General features: G+C 33.9%; 3 protein-coding genes across 5 annotated transcripts; all 3 read left to right on the top strand.

Annotated features, from left to right (window-relative positions):
- The first annotated feature begins 761 nt into the window (after positions 1 to 761).
- Positions 762 to 6,623, top strand: LOC114421787 (transmembrane 9 superfamily member 1-like). 2 transcript variants are annotated; one of them, XM_028387858.1, is made up of 12 exons: positions 762 to 1,033; positions 2,456 to 2,654; positions 2,739 to 2,843; positions 3,662 to 3,679; positions 3,780 to 3,877; positions 3,963 to 4,115; positions 4,245 to 4,370; positions 4,495 to 4,661; positions 4,873 to 4,967; positions 5,085 to 5,458; positions 5,683 to 5,956; positions 6,112 to 6,623. In XM_028387858.1, the coding sequence occupies exons 1-12, from the start codon at positions 947 to 949 to the stop codon at positions 6,177 to 6,179; spliced, it is 1,764 nt and encodes a 587-aa protein (XP_028243659.1). In that variant the 5' UTR covers positions 762 to 946; the 3' UTR covers positions 6,180 to 6,623. The 2 variants fall into 2 exon arrangements, with proteins under 2 accessions (XP_028243659.1, XP_028243658.1); XM_028387857.1 differs by having other exon boundaries at positions 4,245 to 4,379.
- Positions 6,624 to 7,152: 529 nt separating this feature from the next.
- LOC114421788 (ferredoxin-A-like) lies at positions 7,153 to 7,892 on the top strand. The gene has a single exon (XM_028387859.1). It carries the CDS (start codon positions 7,210 to 7,212, stop codon positions 7,642 to 7,644), a length of 435 nt encoding a protein of 144 aa, XP_028243660.1. The 5' UTR covers positions 7,153 to 7,209; the 3' UTR covers positions 7,645 to 7,892.
- A 1,568-nt stretch (positions 7,893 to 9,460) lies between these two features.
- LOC114422264 (phospholipase D delta-like) lies at positions 9,461 to 19,389 on the top strand. 2 transcript variants are annotated; one of them, XR_003668656.1, is made up of 11 exons: positions 9,461 to 10,029; positions 10,162 to 11,124; positions 11,596 to 11,712; positions 11,914 to 12,108; positions 12,408 to 12,686; positions 12,778 to 12,846; positions 12,982 to 13,132; positions 13,562 to 13,710; positions 14,329 to 14,499; positions 14,604 to 14,707; positions 17,652 to 17,765. XR_003668656.1 is itself a non-coding variant. In XM_028388537.1 (11 exons), exons 2-11 carry the CDS (start codon positions 10,174 to 10,176, stop codon positions 18,569 to 18,571), a joined length of 2,574 nt encoding a protein of 857 aa, XP_028244338.1. In that variant the 5' UTR covers positions 9,461 to 10,029; positions 10,162 to 10,173; the 3' UTR covers positions 18,572 to 19,389. The 2 variants fall into 2 exon arrangements, 1 of the variants encoding a protein (XP_028244338.1); XM_028388537.1 differs by lacking the exon at positions 14,604 to 14,707 and adding an exon at positions 18,278 to 19,389 and having other exon boundaries at positions 17,652 to 17,849.
- Positions 19,390 to 19,658: the final 269 nt, after the last annotated feature.

Here is a 19,658-nt window from a genome sequence, read left to right as displayed (position 1 = left end):
ATAATAGTATATTTATAATAATAATAATACTATTTTAAAAACAGTATGATTTTAAGTTTTATAATAAACATGATTTAAGTTAAATTTATATTATAAAATAACCTATTCATAATAGCACAGATTTAAATTTAAAAAATCGTAAAATCTTAAAAATCTAATTTCATTCGCCATGCAAGAGAGAAGAGACAAAGTATAAAAATGAGTTAATTGAAAAAAATAAAAGAAGTATAAGCTTCATTCTTTAAATTAAATATTAAAATTTATAATATAAAAAAATTACTATATCAAGAAAATGTTGTTTTCCTCTGAAGGTAGAGATCACTTTCCTTCCCCAAAAAATATAATTTGGACCCATGACATGATGTCTGTTGTTTTATCCTTGCACCCCGCATTTGTTTTGTTTATTTTACAAAAACATCCTTGATGGAAATTAATTTCGGTTTGTCAAGATATTTAACGAAAACTAGTTTCTATCAAATTGGTGACATGTTGTGGAAGAAGAAGTAATGAAAGTGCAAAGATGCACGTGAAGAAGGAAGAGCAATGCTTGGAGAAGATGAAGAGGGTGCCTGCAGAGTGAGAGAGGTGGAGTACGAATTTAAAAAAAAAAAAAAGGTTTGTGAGTCATGGGCCAAAATTTGAGTCTCGTACGAAGCGGATCATAGAAAGTGAGAAATAGCCCAAGATGTAACTTCACCGTCTCAGTCACAGAACACAGTTTCACTCTATTACCCAAAAAACCGTAATAATAATAATGAAATGAAAGAAATTCCACTCATCGTCGTCATTCATTTCATTTCATTTGAGTGTAGTCCTAACGTAACCTTATTTTCTCATTCGTCGTCGACAACGTAAATTACCATTATAGTCCGTTCGTGCTTCCTCTGTTCTTCTTCTTGTTGTTGTGTTGTTCTGTTCTCTTTCTCTCTCTTCAAGCATCACCGCCATGTTCTTCGAATCCCGATCCCTCCTCTTCCCGCTCCTTTTCTCTCTCTTCCTTTCTTCCGCCTTCGCTTCAGACTCAGATCACAAGGTAATTCCTCATTCCCCAAACCCCTTTCTCTTTTTTCGATTCGATCTACTCTCTCTTTGCTGCATTAGGATTTGGATCTGCCTACCGCGTGCCTTTTCAGCTCTTACCTGCACTCAATTTCAATCTCTTAGCTTCGGATTTTCTTATTCCGGTTTTAATCTTGCAATCGTTGGGTTTTCCTAGTGTTAGATCTCAACTGGGTTTTTGCTTGTGCTCTCACCTAGGTGTCTCTGCAATGTGGGTGTTTTGCTGTTCATTGCTTGGCTTTTTTCCTTGCTAATTAATTAGATTCAATTTGACTTCTTTTTCCCCTGTTTCTAGTTCATGATCTTGGATCATCTGTTGTTTTTTTTTTTTTAAGGTTAAAATAATTAATGCTGGATTGCTGGGCTAGTTTTGGATTTGGAATTAAGCTGCTTCAGGGGTTTTGAAATACCGAGATGATGCTGTAATGTGAGTTGTAACTTGTTAGGGGGGAAGTGGGAAGAGCTTTACATTGTGATTAGGCTTTGGTGTGCATCAATTTTCAATGAAGCCATAGAAGGATCCATTAGGAGATGTGTGAAACGAAGGTTGACCGAAATTGGACAGAACAGAAAAGAATTTTTTTTGTTGTTTACAAGTCTTTGGTTATAATTGTGATGTCAGCATGGAAGCTAGATAGGTTTTTTTGTTGTAGACCATGCTATCTATCTGCAATTTTTTCAGTATTGTGAAGAATGAAGACTGATGTGGAGCATTGCAGCCCTATTTGTGTACCCCATTTTTTAGATAAGAAGTTTTTTAAAACAACAAGTTTAATAGTTGCTAGTCATATCTGCTGTTTTTCAGAACTGGAAAGGTTCCGATGAAAAAAATTGTCTTGTAAATAATTGAGTAATGTATGTACTATGTAGGATTCTCTGGGTGAGGTTGTAAATCAAATTCTACCCTAACATAAGAAGTTTTAATGGTTGATTAGTTTGATTGAGAGTACTTAAGTAATGTTTAAGATCAGGGCATCATCTTATGAATTGTGTTTTTTTTACTCTAATAATGTTATCTGGATCTCTGAACAAATTATTTTCTAACATAAATTTGAGATTGAATTGATGTGGACACCCATTACTTGTTTGCTAGAAGGTTTAAAATATTGAGCTTTAAGCTTTGCCAATGTGTAGTGTCTTAATATTTCTCCCAGAAGACTATCATAGATTATATAATTGATTATCATTCAGTGAACTGAAAATCTGAAATCAAATTATAAATCTTGTCAATAACTTAGTATATGTTCTTTTTTATCCCAACCCCTATACTATAACTGTTGTCCCAGAATTTTTCCCCACTGAATTAGTGAAACAGATTAAATATGTATATTTCATTTGTAGTGCCAAGTGGTGAACAACTTCTGTTTTTAAAAGAATGTATTTTATTTTGTTTCAGTATCAACACGATGAACCAGTTAACCTTTGGGTGAACAAAGTTGGTCCTTATAACAATCCACAAGAAACATACAACTATTACAGCCTCCCATTTTGTCATCCATCTAGTAGTGCTAGTGCTGCACACAAATGGGGTGGTCTTGGTGAGGTCCTGGGTGGCAATGAGCTCATCGATAGCCAAATTGAAATAAAGTTCCAAAGTATGAAGGTTTCTGTTGTACTATGTATTTCATAGAAGAGCCGTCAGTTGACAAACTGGCTTTAATGGATACTATTGTTTTCAGGAAATGTGGATAAGACTGTCTTTTGCCAGATAGATCTCGATGAAGCAAAGGTGAAACAGTTCAAGGATGCAATAGAGAATAATTACTGGTTTGAATTCTTCATGGGTATGTTTTGCTTTGTTTCTTTCACTTATTACTATGACAACTTATAGAATGATTGTACTTTCAAGAAATGTAGGAAGGTTGCAGAAAATTATTTCCTTGGCCATTACAGTAACATGAAGAATAAAATAAACACAAAATGAAAATGTATAGCGGAAGCAACCAGAGAACATCTAAAAATATATGGAAATTTCCAAAATATCTTGTGCTTATTCTATATAAAAATTATTATAAAAATTAGATCATATATATTATGGTATATAAATTATTATTAGTATCTAGCAAAAGGGTAATATTGTCATTTACATATATATTTTATACCATTTCCTAATCCACCTCAAACATAGCAAAGGGTAGCATAAATATCATCTAATAGATTATTTGGTGCACATCCAAACATTGAATAATATAAAAGCTTATTATGGTCTTAGCCTATCCTATTCTTATCCAATTCTTATATTTTATCTTGTCTACTGAACAAGCCCTTACAGTTTTTTGTAAGCATTCTAGAATACTTTATTGAGTGTTAATTTCCATATTATAGTCACTATTACAACTGAAAGTATTAAATTAAGAACTCTGTATGAAGTACTTTCTTAAGTATTTTTCAATAACTTAGTGTTAATTAATCATCGATATTATACTGTCTTGATTGTCATAATGTTGTGAGGATTTGTTCCAAAGGATGCTCTTCCTTGTATGTTTGCAATTAAATAATTTAATAATTATTGAATTCTCTTTCCTTTTTTAACTGAATTACTTACTAGCATCTGTTCTTATTTCTTTTGGTCTGCTATGTGACGCACTAAACACAAGTTCAGATGATCTACCTTTGTGGGGTATGTTCAGAACTGCCTCTTCTCCTTTCTCTTTATTTGATATGATTTTGTACTTCACATGTTAGTCATTTATCTAAGACATTTCTTTTTTCATTTTAAGGATATGTTGGTGAGTTACATCCTGATAAGAACAGTGATAATGGCAAGCATGTCATTTATACACACAAAAACATTATTGTTAAATACAACAATGATCAGGTTAGAAGTTATTTAAATATCTTATGCTATCTTAAGACAGGTTATGGATCCTTCAAGTTTCATATTAAGGTTTGTTTCCTTGCAGATTATTCATGTTAATCTCACTCAGGATATCCCAAAGCCTTTGGAAGTGGGAAAACATTTGGACATGACATATTCTATCAAATGGGATTCTACCAATGTCACTTTTGGGCGTCGCTTTGATGTCTACCTGGATCATCCTTTCTTTGAGCATCAGGTACAACTTTGCTTTTAAAATTGAAATGGTGTTGTTTATGGTTTGGTGAATTGCTATGTATTCATCCATGTTGGTCCTACCATATCTCTGTCACTGAGTATTTTGCTCCTTTGTTTTCTTTTTCCCTAGATTCATTGGTTCTCCATTTTTAACTCTTTCATGATGGTCATCTTCCTTACTGGATTGGTGTCAATGATATTGATGCGAACTCTGAGAAATGACTATGCAAAGTATGCTCGGGAAGATGATGATTTGGAAAGTCTGGTGATGGTTTCATGACTTTTATCTTTAATAATTTGTGGAATATGAACCTTTCTTCCTAGAGAAATCATTGTGGTTCTAATTGTCGAATATTTGGTCATTTCTTCCATGCTTACAGGAGAGAGATGTTAGTGAAGAATCTGGCTGGAAACTTGTGCATGGTGATGTTTTTCGACCGCCTCGCAACTTAGTTATTCTTTCAGCTGTTGTTGGCACAGGTGCTCAGCTTGCGTTGCTGGTTCTTCTTGTCGTCTTGTTGGCTATTGTTGGGATGTTGTATGTTGGGTATGTGCGTAACCTTCAACTGACTGAAACATAAGTCTGAATAATGAATTCATTGGATTCTAGTTGTGTACTAATGTTACTTTAGTAATAAGCATGTAGCAGTGCTTGCATAGTTGGCTATTTCTACTTCATACTAGTTGGAACACTTTGTGTTGTTTGTTCCTTTCTCTCTTGTTGATTGTCATGTAAGTTCCTTCATTGCTTGTCTCAGGCGAGGAGCCATCATCACTACTTTCATTGTGTGTTATGCTCTCACATCTTTTATTTCTGGTTATGTGAGTGGGGGGATGTACTCACGAAATGGGGGTAAGAATCTTCTTTAATTTTCTGTATTTTCGCTCCTAGTATGTTTGGGTGGCTTTGTCTCAGTCTTCTCCTTTTGGTTTTGAATGATTATGTAACTATTTTTTATCTGTTTGTTAGGTAAACACTGGATTAAATCCATGATTCTTACTGCTTCTCTGTTCCCATTCATGTGCTTTGGAATTGGATTTATCTTAAACACAATCGCTATATTCTATGGGTCTCTAGCAGCAATTCCATTTGGCACAATGGTGGTTGTATTTGTCATTTGGGCTTTCATCTCTTTCCCTCTAGCACTTCTTGGCACAGTTGTTGGAAGAAACTGGAGTGGTGCTCTGAATAATCCCTGTCGCGTAAAGACTATTCCTCGTCCCATTCCTGAAAAGAAGTGGTACCTTACACCCTCTGTGGTTTCTCTGATGGGAGGACTGCTACCCTTTGGCAGCATATTCATTGAAATGTATTTTGTATTCACTTCCTTCTGGAATTACAAGGTGAATCACAGCACTACTATGACTTGTTTCTGTGATGAAGTTTCTTTTTTACTTATTGGTCTGGTTATAAAAGTTATTCGCGTGTCATAAGAGCAGAGCATTATCAAGGAAAAAAATAATCCTTGAAACTGCTCTTTTTAAGTAAAAAATGTGTATATTTCAGTGGAAGCTGTGTGAACCTGCACATTTGGCTTATATATTTTTTCTTCCTTTGTGGCATACAGGTGTACTATGTGTATGGCTTTATGCTGCTAGTCTTTGTGATTCTTATCATCGTTACCATTTGTGTGACAATTGTGGGGACATACTTTTTGTTAAATGCTGAGAACTACCACTGGCAATGGACTTCTTTCTTTTCAGCTGCCTCAACAGCTGTTTATGTTTATTTGTACTCAATATACTACTTCTATGTGAAGACGAAGATGTCAGGCTTCTTCCAGACCAGCTTTTATTTTGGATACACTTTGATGTTTTCTCTTGGACTAGGAATTCTATGTGGTAAGTCGTCTTCAATTTGATTTAGATTTTCACCCTGCTTATGTGATTGAATATCTTATCGTGTGCCAATTAAGCCCCACTTCTTCCTATTGTCCTGCATAAAGCCTTGTGTCCTTATCTCCTGAATCGGGTTATAATGTTTCTTTAATGTGCAGGAGCTGTGGGTTTTCTTGGTTCAAATTTGTTCGTGAGGAGGATCTACAGAAATATCAAGTGCGATTAAGGTTTTGAGTCAGACCTGAGCACTTCCATAGGTTTGTTGCTGAAGACAATAAATTTTTGGAGGAAGCCTCTGGTCATGTGTGGGGAAACCTAACAATGTTTACAGGTGAATCCACAGGGTTTTGAGAATGAGGATGTATTATTTTTCTATATTGGGGAAGCCCTGAGATTTTTTTTCCCCGGCTGTAATTGATTGTCTTTATAATTTTAGATAAGTAGTACAATATTCAACTCTTGTGATTACCGTTTCATCCCCTTATAAAATAGGGGTCCATTGAAGAACTGGTGCCCAATTCCCAATTCCCCAACATGGGTTTCAACTATCAATATAAGTAAAGAGGGGGATCAAGTCTCGGAAATGAATTTTGTATGAAGATCTGAATATCATTCTTATCTGCTTCCTTTACACTCCTTTTAAATGATAAATAATTTTTGTAGTGTCTTTACCGTTTAGTTTATTATTATAAGATTATCAATGGTTCGATATCGTTGCTGCTGTGACAACCATGAGTTGCTATCTGAACTTTGTGGCGCTCGTTTCATGTGTACGTAATTCCCTGCCAGTAACTGAAGTGGAGTTTTGAAAACCATTCAAATAGATAGACCTCTTGCATTACATCCAATGGCTATAAACTTGTTCAAGTCAGAACCATACAAAATATTTGTTCCATATTGGACATTATTGGTACGAAATTATTATTGTTTGGAATAATAATTAATCTTTGTTAGAAATTATAAGTTAATATAAGATGAGTATTTTATTTTTTTCAACATGATCTATTTTATAATTGGAATTTGAATGTTGGTAATATTGAACATTTAGGATAAGAGGGTGGTGCCAACCACAATCTGAGTGGTGATAAAGGAGATAATAAAGCAACGCGTACAATGCTGCCACGTGGCAGATAGGGTTGGATGATACTTCACGTCGTTACGTGTTGCAAGCACACTATTTCCACAAGCCCACACCCTCAATAAGTTGTCACCAACACAAACAATAGTGCATAGCGTTTTTCATTGTGCATTATTCAATGGCCACCACAGCAGCTCTATCCGGAACCATGGTGAGCACCTCCTTCATGAGGAAGCAACCTATGACGACCAAGAGCCTAAAGACATTCCCCAACGCTCTTTTTGGTCTGAAAGGTGGACGAGGTGGTCGTGTAACTTGCATGGCCTCGTACAAGGTGAAGCTCATAACCCCAGAAGGAGAAGTGGAGTTTGAATGCCCAGATGATGTTTTCATTGTTGACAAGGCTGAGGAAGAAGGCATTGAACTTCCCTACTCGTGCAGGGCTGGTTCTTGCGTTTCATGTGTTGGGAAAATTGTGAAAGGTGACGTGGACCAGTCAGATGGTAGCTTCCTTGATGATGAACAAATAGAAAGTGGATGGGTTCTCACCTGTGTTGCTCTACCTAGGTCAGACGTTGTCATTGAGACACACAAGGATGGAGAGATCGAATGATCGATATATATCATAATGTAATCTTGTCCATTGCTCTTCTAATGCCATCTATCTATGTCGTGTTTTGATTTTGTTAGAGTGATTTGGCATTGGCTAGTTAGCTAGCTGAAATCATCGCGAGTTTATTAATTACTTTTGTCATGTTTGTGGAAACAAGTGAAATTGTTGCACTTTAATTAATTAGTTTGGTAATGCTTACTGTTTATGCACATGTTGTCTAAGACAATAATAGTTCTTCTTCATCTTTTTCTTTCCTCTTTGATGGGTCGGGGCTGAATAAGAGTTTAATTTTGATTTTGGCAACTGGCAAGTAACATGACAAGCCCCATTGTAATGTTTGTGCACGGGTTTTGACAGTAATTCAACAAAATATGGGTGAAACATATATGTGATAATTATTACTCTCTTTCTCACTGGATACATTCAATTATCTAATTTATTCTTCATCACTATGACATTGATAAGAATGTGACAACCTAAATTTATATTTTTTTTAATTATATTTTTTTATTCACAAAATTTAAACTCAAGATGTTATTGAAGAAAATAAAGTTTCAGAATAAATGTTTTAAGTTTATAATTTTTTTTTCAAACTTATCATTATTGTTAATATTTTTATCTCTTTTAATTATTTATTAATATATTCTCTTTTCTTTTGATAAAAATAATTAATATAAAAAATATTATAAATTCAGTCTTATAAAAAATAACTAATATTAATTCAAATTTGAGTATATAAATAAGAAATAAGAAAGTGGTAAAAGAAGTGATAGAACACTTTTTAATATATTATTTCAATTAATTCACATCTTCCGTCAATATGCGTGAACCATACTCATAATATTTCTTTGGTCTCCTTTTATTGTTATAAAATCATTTCAATAATTTATTCTTTTAAAAAATTAATTAATTTAGTTTTTTTATAAAAGTTAATTTAGTTAGTGATATTAAATTTTTCCACATTTTTTAACAAACAAATATATATATATATATATATATATATATATATATATATTAAAAAAATTAGACATGACTATATATCAGATTTCTTTGCTAACTTGTCAATGAGTTGTCACCATTGTTAGTTCATCAAGTTATTACGACTAAAATAAGAAAAAAGTCTTTAAGGATTTAAAATCAAAACAAAAATATTTAAATGATTAAAATAAATGAAAAAAAAAATTTAGAGACCAAAAGGTTATCTAAGCCACTCAAAAATTATATAACTTTTTTTAGAAATAATTGGGAATGTTCATGAACAAAATTGATTGATTGATTTTAAAAAGAAAAATCATTTGATCGTTTGACTTTTTTATTTCATCATTGGATGGATATAGTTTAAAATTTAAATCTGAGTTTATATAATCCAATTTAAACTTTAAAGTAATTTGGATTAAATCAAATCCATTAGTTTTTAGATTAATAAATATGTACAAATGAAATTGTTTCAACTTAATGAAAGATCTGATATTTATTTAGATAATATTATTTAAATATTTAGAGAGAAATAACTTTATTATCAATTTTGATATGAAAGACTAAAAGGTATTTAAATCTAAGAGTTAAAAGAAGTTAAGAATTAATTCAATACAATTAAAAACATAAATGATTAAACGTATATTTAGCTTATTTAAAAGTCGTACGTAAATAGGCAAGATTATTTTATCACAGTTTTTTTTAAAATCTCAATCCAATCTATTTTCTTTCAATTTCTGTTTATTTCATCTCTGCTTTATTTTTTTCTTATCTCTTTTTTTTATTAAATTAAATAATTTATTACCCTATTTTTATTTTCTTCCCATCTCTCTTGCTCTTCCATTCACTCCAAAATGGAGTAAACGTTCATATTTTTTCCTCGGGTATAGGAGAGAGATAACTAGGAGAGGGCACGAAGTTCCTTGGTTCCATGCAAAATGTCTCCAATTTCTCAATCTCTCCATCATCTTCCACCTCACCAATCTCTTTCTTTTTATATTTTTTTATAATTATTTTCTCCCATGCATGTTTTTCGTTTGGAATTTGCCAATTCAGGAAATGAAAAAAAAAAACAAGAGAGATGGGTTCCAAACTTGTAATTCCACGAGATTTGCCACCATTTTCGGCCTAAGAAACCTCTCTCCTGCTTCTTGCGGACGTGATGTTGGACCATGCTCTCTGAACTGCAACATTGTTATATGCATGAATCCATCTATGCACAAATTTCTTTTCTTTAATTTCCCCTTTTTTTACTTTTATTTCTTGTCATTAACTTCTTCTCCAGGTAATCGTTTTTCTTCTCCTCTCTTTGTCAAAGAGACTGGAACCTGAGAATTTGTTGAAGGGGCATGTTTGCCTTGTTACAACGAAAAGATGATGATGTGAGATAACTGAAAGGATCATAATAAGGTGATCAACAACATTCATATTACATTTTTTTAAACCATTTTCCATAATGTGTTTTGCATCTAGAATTTTTTTTATTTTAGCCCCTGAAAAAATAAAGTGTTCTAATTTAAAAAACATGCATTTTTTTTTTAGTTCTCAGTTGAAATGGATTGTCATGGTGGTATTTGCCAAAGCTCTCCAAACCGGGAGCATGAAGGCCTTAATGAACATGTTTTCTTGCATGGTGACTTGGATCTGTTGATAGTAGAAGCCAAGTCTCTTCCAAATTTAGATTTATCCACTGAAGCAGTTAGAAAATGCATCACTATGGGAAACATGTGCCATCCTCCATTTATAAAAGGACTTAAGACACACTCAGGAAAAGACAAGATGATAACTAGTGACCCTTATGTTTCGGTATGCATTGCTGGTGCTACCATAGCTCAGACTAGAGTCATTGCTAACTGTGAGAACCCTTTGTGGGATGAGCAATTCATTGTGCCTGTTGCTCACCCTGCACAAAAACTAGAGTTCCTTGTGAAGGACAACGATCTTCTTGGTGCTGAACTCATTGGAGTTGTGGAGATACCTGTTCAGAAGATAATTGCTGGAAACACTATTAATGATTGGTTTCCCATTATTGGTCAGTATGGAAACTGCTTAAAACCTTATCCTGAATTGCATATTTCTGTTCAGTATAGGCAAATTGGAGTGAACCGTTCAGAGAGTATCAGTAGTGGGGATGGAAAAGCTTTAGGAGTTCCTAAAACATATTTCCCTCTCAGGAAAGGAGGGAGTGTGACTCTATATCAAGATGCACATTTACCAGATGGTATGCTACCTGAAATTCCACTTGAGGGTGGAAAAGTGTTTCAGCAGAATAAATGTTGGGAGGACATATGCCATGCAATTTTGGAAGCTCATCACCTCATATACATTATAGGATGGTCAGTTTATCACCCAGTGAGGCTTGTCAGAGAGGCAACAAAACCATTGCCTTCGGGGGGCGAGCTTTCGCTTGGAGAGCTGTTGAAGTACAAGTCACAAGAAGGGCTCCGAGTGGTTATGCTGATTTGGGATGACAGAACTTCACATGACAAGTTTCTGTTGAAAACAGTAATTCTCATTACCCTGATCAGAAAAATAAACATGATGTCTATTGATTTCCTCATCAAATTCTAGGAAAGTTAGTTTTTTCTTTGTCCTGAATCAGTTGTTCTGCTTTCCAAATAAATCTAACTCATGAGACATTAAATTCATGATACTACTTTCATACCATAAAGTAATACAAGTAAAGGTCCTATTTAGGATAAAATTGGGTGGGTTCTGAAGTAAAAGATTGTGGTGATGTATCTTCTTTATGGGGGTGGATTTGCTTAGACTGTCTTGTATATGCACCATTTACATTCAGTAATGAGATGCTAGGCTTTTACGATTCCTAAAATATAAGTTTTAGCAGATATTTCCTTCATGGATTATTGTAATGTAGATATGGTTGCATAACAACTTTGTACTTACTCCTGCATCACAAGGATTTAGAGATAAGGTACATTATGATATTTGATTTTCTTGATTTCACTATTGCAGGATGGTGTCATGCAGACTCATGATGAAGAAACTAAAAAGTTTTTCAAACATTCTACTGTTCATTGTGTGCTATCTCCACGTTATGCAAGCAATAAGCTCAGTATTTTCAAGCAACAGGCACGGAGTTCTTAGTCTGAGTTTAGAATTATGTCGGATAAAGATACTAGCTATTTCACATCACCATCACTGTCATTATTTCTTAACTGGAAGACTTGCATTAAGTAATAGTCATAGATATAATGAAGTCTAGTTGTGTACTTTTTTCCTTTTTAGGTAAAACTTAAAACAATACTAATTTGATTGAATAATTTGGTCCAGGTTGTGGGAACCCTCTTTACACATCACCAGAAATGTGTGCTTGTAGACAGTCTAGGTTCCGGCAATAATCGAAAAATAACAGCTTTCATGGGTGGTTTGGATCTATGTGATGGTAGATATGATACACCTGAGCATCGGCTCTTTCGTGATCTAGATACAGTCTTTCATAATGATTTTCATAATCCTACATTTCAAGTAAGTGTTTATTGTAAACATTGAAGAATTCACAAGAGTACATCATGCCTTCTCTTTTATATTTGATCAACTTCATTTTGCTATATGGTGATTTGGCCTTATCAGAGTGTTCATATGTCATTGTAAAATCAATTATGTCAATGTTTATCTTCTATACACATAGTATATGCTATGGTTTGATATTCACGGTTTGGATGGGTGAAATAGAGAAGGAAAATAAATGCACACATCAGCACAAAATAAAGGAGGAAAAAAATATCACAAGGGAACTTGCTGAAATTGAGTGCTATATGAAACAGTTAAATTCAAATTCGTGTTCACCAAGGCAGCCATGGCATGACTTACACTGCAAAATTGAAGGTCCAGCAGCATATGATATATTGACCAATTTTGAACAAAGATGGAGGAAGGCCAAAAAATGGCGCGACTTCAGGCTCAAAAAGGTGACAAATTGGCATGATGATGCTTTGCTAAGGCTAGACCGGATTTCATGGATTGTCAAACCTTCTCCTTGTTCCAACGGCGATAAATCTGTCCATGTAACCGATGAAAAAGATCCTGAGAGTTGGAATGTGCAGGTATGGAAATATGTTGATAGAATCTGTGATGTACACGTGCCCCTGATAAAATCAAGTAAAGATTATGAACTAGAATTTACATTTAATACAGATATTTAGGTCCATAGATTCAGGATCCGTGAAGGGATTTCCAAAGGATGTTGACAAAGCTAAGTCTCAGGTGAGAACAAGGTTGCACGTGATGCCCCTTTATACTATTAGGTTCTTGTTATTTTCATTAACTTCACATTCAGGTGTGGTTTCAAGTGATATTGAGATAAATTAATCCTTAACTTTCAATATTAATTTGTTTCAGAATCTTTTGTGTGGAAAAAATTTGAAAGTAGATCAAAGCATCCATACTGCTTATGTGAGAGCAATAAGATCGGCTGAGCGCTTTGTATATATTGAGAATCAGTATTTTTTGGGCTCCTCCTATCATTGGCCTTCATATAAAAATAATGCAGGTAGATAAACTTAATTTTCCAATATCTTCAACTTTATAAGGCATTTGCTAGATACACTTGTTTTTTTTTTCAGTACAAGCAAGTCAATAAAGTCTACGGTTCATGTGCTAGATAAAAGGAGGATATAAAGGCATAAGTTTACAACCTTGCATTCATTTCCATGTTAGATTTCTTAATCTTAATAGTTTATTAGGTAAATATGGTGCACAAAAAGGTGTTTTGAAGGGCTTATTTTTTGTAATATTGTTTTCAAAATGCCTGCATACATTATACAAATTCATATTTCTTGCTAGCATTTTAAGGGAACTATATCACTCTCCTGATCCTAAGTTTCGTTAGCATTTGAATATTAAGGCAATTTGTGATGTACACAATGCTGTAGTTTTTACAAATCACTGCAAGTGTAAGGTTTATTTCTTATCTTAACAGGTGCAAACCACCTGGTTCCCATGGAGTTGGCTTTGAAAATTGCCGGTAAGATCGGTGCAAATGAACGCTTTTGTGTATATATAGTTATACCAATGTGGCCAGAGGGTGTTCCAACAAGTGCTGCTGTTCAAGAAATATTGTTCTGGCAGGTCAGACCAATTTCTATTCTGAATATTCCCTTGTTAAAATTGGCTGATTAACATTTTCAGTACTTTACATGTGAGTCTGTCTAAATTAGTGAGTCTGTCTAAATTAGGAAGTCAGTTTGGTAGAACATGTTTCTTCCACAAACTTATATTTATTACCTGGTAATGGATATTCTTTAAGGAAAATGAGTGCAATGTAGTTAACGAAAATGTTCTATTAATCCACAATCACTACAAACTTAAAGTCACATGCAACAGACTTATTGTCATTAAATCAGTTTTTAGTTCAAATTATATTGGCATACAGTTGTTTTATTCTTTCACCTTCAATTGGTTGAAGAAGATAAACTCACAAAGCATAGGTGGAAGGATGAATTCGGGATTTGATCTTCCCAATATTTAATGCATGTCCATGAGTTACACAGATTTAGGGATGTTCATTGTATCAATGTTTAAGACTCTTATTGTCTGTGATGTAGGTCACATTAGCTGAACCACAATAATATATGTATGCGTATTCTTTTCTTTTTTTTATCTCTGCATTTTTCGTTTATTCTTTGGCATAACATGATTGAAGAGTACTTATCACAACCTTTGTATTTTGAAATTGGATGACTATAGGGACAGACAATGTCTATGATGTACAAGATTATAGCTGATGCCCTTGAAAAAGCTGGTCTCTCCGATAAGTATCATCCACAAGATTATCTCAATTTTTACTGTCTTGGAAAGAGAGAACCACAGTCCACAAATATTTCACCAACACCAAATCCATCTGAAAACCGCGCTTTGGTATGCTAAACTACCCTTGTGTTTCCTCATTGCATGCAGTTTGAAATATTAATTGAAACAACACTTAGAATTTCTTGACGTGCTCATTGTGAAAACACAAGCAGTTAATTCTTGTCACACTTCATCATTCATAAAAAATAGTTACTGCAGCAGTTGAATTCTACTAATGGACAAGAACCTCGCTGGTAGTTTGTGCCTGCTTTACTAGGTATGAGGCTTGAGCTCAGAATGTCAGAAAATAAATCCTGAAGAAAGTTATTATTTATTGGTGTACAACGTTGTTTTCTAAATTATAATAAATAAATTTCTTTGAATAGACAAATTATATTTAAAATTTAAAATTAACCATCTAAATTATGATATAAAACTGTTTTTAAGTTTTAATAAAACAAGCCAAATTCAAATTACAAATAAGATAAAAAGATGACAAATTGAGAGGAATAAACATTAAGAAAATCAAATAAATCGGGTTCAAGAAAGTATATCCAAATAGGAAATATTAGAAACATATTTCAGTATTTTCCCTAAATAAGTCAATCAATCCCTAAGATTGAGTTTCCTAATTAATTTACAATCCGCCAGTATATTAATGCATGGAAGCATAAACGCTTCCATCATCTCCTTTCCAATGGCTTCTGCTTCCGATCCTCCAGAACAATCCCTGAGCAACAACACGTCGTCGTTTCAGTTTCCCGCCAACGCCAGCCTAACCCCGGAGAAGTTCAACGGCAAAAACTACTTGTCATGGGAAGGCTACGTAAACCTGTGGTTCAAAGGCCAAGGTCTCCACGACAACTTAACGATGAAACCCAACGAAATCCCCGAGAACGAAAGGAACCAATGGATGAGAATCGATAACCAACTCGTTCCTCTCTTGTGGCAATCCATTGATCCCAATTTATTGGTCCACTTTCGTTCTCTTAGAACGTGCTTCGATGTCTGGAACCAGGTCCGGAGCTTCTACTCGACCAACTTGCGACGATTTTACGATGTTGTCGTGGAGCTTCTGACGCTGCGAATGAGGGACCGCGACTTGCTCGGTTACCTCAACAAGGCGCTGGGGGTTGTTCAGGAGGTTAGGTTTTTTCTTGGCGGGAAGGCGCTGCAGGAAGTGCCGGAGAAGTTTGACACGTTTCTTATGTGCTTCGTGCTTCAGGGTCTCAGCAAGGATTTTGATGCCGTGAGAAACCAGATACTGTTGGGCTCTCAAGTCACCACCACGGAGGGTCTTTATAACCGTTTAATGCCATTTCTTCTCTTTAAGAAATACTAATCCTAGCCTAGCTGTTCATTTACCTCATTACCTCATTATGTCACTGGGGAAACCATTGGAGTGGATGGTTTTTTTTTATCTTATCAAATTAGGGTCCTTGTTCATAAAAATTCTTCTAGTATCATTTTATTCTCTACATGTCACATTCTCATCAATTAGTAACTGCAATATTCAATCTCTACAAAACTTCAATTGTTTTAAATTATTTCTCTTTTTGAAATGGAATATTTACTGAATTACCATGAATAGGACCCAACCATATTATGTATTTATATAAGATTCTTCTATTTCATTCATTCTTAAGCAACTTCGAGAGAGTTTAATTGATCAATGATTTTTGTTTTTGTTTGTTTCCGGATATTTGGAATTCTTTCTTGGGCATTTAGTTGAGGAGAAGTTTTTTCATATCCGATAATCATGATTATTTAGATAATTTTTTGGAAATCAGAGAATTATATAATATTTTCTGTTTATTTTAATTATATTTAATAAAAGTATCATGACATTTTTTTACAATACTAAAAGAGAAATTAATTTGCAAAATAAGATTCTTACATTCTCCTCTCAAAAAGTTAGTGAGAAATTAGTTAAAAAAATATTTTTGGAAAACATTCTTCCCAAAAAATATTATTTTTTAAGTAGATACTCAACATGGGAAACTAGGATTTTCAACCTAAGATTTCCAGGAAATTACAAATTTATCCCCTACCAAATGCCTCACGGTATTGGTATTTTGTTACTTTTGAAAAGATTATTTTGAAATGTTTGCTTCTTTCATAATTTTCATGCTGAAGTAAAGTGCTCAATTTGGTTAGGTGTTGCTCTGGGACTACCTAATAGTAATTTCTTTGAATTACTACCTAACGATTCTTCCTGTAAATAACTCAAACCAATCCCTAGGATTGAGTTTATCCCTAATTTGTAATTGGATTGTGTATTAATGCATGGAGCTATGAGTATCTCTAGGGTTCTCTCTCGAGCTAATTCAAACTAATCAATTGTTAGCATTACAGCAGTCACGTTGCTACATGTAAGTATTAAGATTTCCTCATACAGCATGATTAATGGGTCTGTCTTACCCATTACCATTACCCACGTATGATTGGACAAAGCACCAATAGGAATTACAACATAGTCCTAGTTTGAATTCCTTGATTGAATTCCAAGCACCAAATCTTGATGAATCCTTAACAAGTCCTGGAAATCACATGTCTGGGAGGTTAAGTGCATCTAAACATAGCAGTGAAGAAAATTAGCATATAATGTGAGGTTCTTATATAAATGGTTTTTATGTTAGCCAAAATACATATGTGATGAGTAATGAGTAATATGGCTCCTTCTCGTTAAGCAGGAATGAAGTTGGTGGAGATTAAAGTCCCGGCCTTCATATCTATATATCTGTGTGAAAAGTTAACTCAAAATATAAACAAAATATTGGTAAAAAAAAATATAAACAAAATAGACATAATCAAGATTGCCAGGTTAGAGAGTAAGTTAAATTTATAATATTTTTATTGGTCTTCTGGATCAAATTCCATAGATGGAAACAACGACTTCAAGGAAGAAATAAAAGAAAATCATTATACTTGTTTTCCTTCTGATTTTACCATTTTCAACACTTCACACATATATATTTCATGAGTTTGTATTAGTTTTGTCAATGAAATACATGCCTAGTGCCAGATGATCTGGATTATCTGCCAAATAAATATTTACTTAGTTTTGAGAAAATTATAAAAGTGTGTCAGCATTAATGGCCATTACATATTTACATTTGAGAAGTAATCAGTTGGTGCATGCAGTTCCATTTACAGACTTTTTCTGTTTATGTGCTGATAGTTTATGATCTTATTGTTATTTTTCCCCTTTCTTTAATCAGGTATCAGTTAAAAAATTCAGACGTTTTATGATTTATGTCCATGCCAAAGGAATGGTAATTGATGACGAATACGTAATTATTGGATCAGCAAATATTAACCAGAGATCCTTAGATGGTTCGAGGGACACAGAAATAGCTATGGGTGCTTATCAACCAAATTATACATGGACAGAAAAGAATGCTCATCCACGTGGCCAGGTTTGAAGCTCCAGCTACGTTTTGTTAATGAGCTAGAATAGTTGTACTAGCTAGGAAATGAGCATACTAATCTAAGATAAAAGTAAATATATATTGCTTAGCTTGTTTTATTTATATAGCACATATTGCAAACACACGAAATAATTAGACAGACCAAAAAGAAGTTAATTAACTAAATATTTGTGTGTATGAAAGTATAATCTTGAAGTTCAAATCTTTGTATCTGACCACATATGACATAGCCAACCCACCATTAAATAGTTTATATCTTTTGGATAAAGCATGTATACTACTTTATCAGAATAAATCATTGTAAGCATAATTGATGACATAAACTCAGATCTGTGAATAGGTCTTGGTTATGTAATTTAATCTTTTTTCTCTCAGTAATTGGCAATTTCCTCAAATTAAAGACTGTGTTGGTGTAGGTGTATGGATACAGAATGTCACTGTGGGCTGAGCACCTTGCTGATCTTGATCATTGTTTTACTGAACCTCACAACCTGGAATGTGTGAGACATGTCAACAAAATTGCCAAACAAAACTGGGACATATATGTGTCTGAGGAAGGGAATCGGATGAGGGGACACTTGATGCAATATCCAGTTAAGATCAGCAAGGATGGAAAAGTTAGTGCACTTGATGATTATGAATCCTTTCCTGATGTTGGTGGCAAAGTTCTTGGATCACCAAATTCACTTCCGGATGCACTAACCACCTGATTAACTGTTATGAACCAATATCCCCCCGACAGCTCAACATTCTCTAACAGATTCTGTTAGAGGGAATCCACCAGGTGCTTGATGATTCTGCTTTTGGGTCGTTGATTGGTGCCCTTAGTGGTCCTTTTGCTGGTTTGTTTTCTCCCTCCTAACATTAACCAAAGGAAGTCTTAGAAAATCCGCCTACAGATGTAACATTATGAAATGGTCCTAACTCCTAATGCATCTAAATAATTACCTTTTGTATGTAAATTTCTGTATTTGATAGTGAGTGCATAAATCTCTTTTAATATATATATATATATATATATATAGGTGTGAGAATGGGGCGGGTTGGGTACTATATATAGTACTTGTATCCGCATCCATCCCATTAAATCATTAATGGGTACTGTATTACAGTCAGAGAACAATCAAGAGGAAGATGGAGCTTGGAAAATATAGATGATGTGGTCACATTCTGCATGAGTGCTCTAATTTCTTAATTGAGTCTGCTTTTGACGTACTTGGTTGATAATGTGGTAGCATATGCACATAATGCCAAGGGTAAGCAGAGCACTAGATTCAGTTGATGCATGAAGTGTATTTTTTGGATCATGGTTTTCCCTTTCACGTGTAGCAATTTCAATTCAGTTGCTACTTTGGTGGCTTTTTAATATACGGGATGAAGATGAGGTTAATGGAAAGAGTTGGGAACTTATGATACATTGATTATGCATAACATATGGTTCTTGTATTTCTGTAGTCTAGATATGATTCTCATTCATTTTGAAGAACTTGAAGCGGTTAAGTTAGGATTTAATCTTTTTCGCGTTTCCTATCTAATGTTCAAAATTCAAGGGCAGCAATGTTATTTTACATGAACGAGAATTTTTTCTATATGTTTCGTTTAACCAAGGAATTATTATATATTATATTATACATTATATATTTTTTATAAATAAAAAAACCTATTGATACCATTCTGATTCTATTCTTGCCCTAAGATTGGAACAAAATTCTTATCATATCTTAGTATACTTTATCATAAATGTCACTGTATCTTAACATATTTCGATTATATCATATCATATCATATCTTCTGAGA

The sequence above is a fragment of the Glycine soja genome, chromosome 8, assembly GCF_004193775.1.
Source record: "Glycine soja cultivar W05 chromosome 8, ASM419377v2, whole genome shotgun sequence".
NCBI classification, from domain to species: Eukaryota; Viridiplantae; Streptophyta; class Magnoliopsida; order Fabales; family Fabaceae; genus Glycine; species Glycine soja.
The sequence above is the reverse complement of the archived record's forward strand: the minus strand, read 5'-3'. Positions and strand labels throughout refer to the sequence as shown.

Excerpts from the sequence above, each read along its gene's own strand:
- LOC114421787 (XM_028387857.1), top strand. The coding sequence starts at position 947 with ATGTTCTTCGAATCCCGATCCCTCCTCTTCCCGCTCCTTTTCTCTCTC. Across the intron at positions 3,878-3,962 it reads TTAAATACAACAATGATCAG|ATTATTCATGTTAATCTCAC; the intron begins GTTAGAAGTTAT and ends GTTTCCTTGCAG. Across the intron at positions 4,116-4,244 it reads ATCCTTTCTTTGAGCATCAG|ATTCATTGGTTCTCCATTTT; the intron begins GTACAACTTTGC and ends CTTTTTCCCTAG.
- LOC114422264 (XM_028388537.1), top strand. The coding sequence starts at position 10,174 with ATGGATTGTCATGGTGGTATTTGCCAAAGCTCTCCAAACCGGGAGCAT. Across the intron at positions 11,713-11,913 it reads TCAGTATTTTCAAGCAACAG|GTTGTGGGAACCCTCTTTAC; the intron begins GCACGGAGTTCT and ends AATTTGGTCCAG. Across the intron at positions 13,711-14,328 it reads AAGAAATATTGTTCTGGCAG|GGACAGACAATGTCTATGAT; the intron begins GTCAGACCAATT and ends GGATGACTATAG.
- LOC114421788 (XM_028387859.1), top strand. The coding sequence starts at position 7,210 with ATGGCCACCACAGCAGCTCTATCCGGAACCATGGTGAGCACCTCCTTC.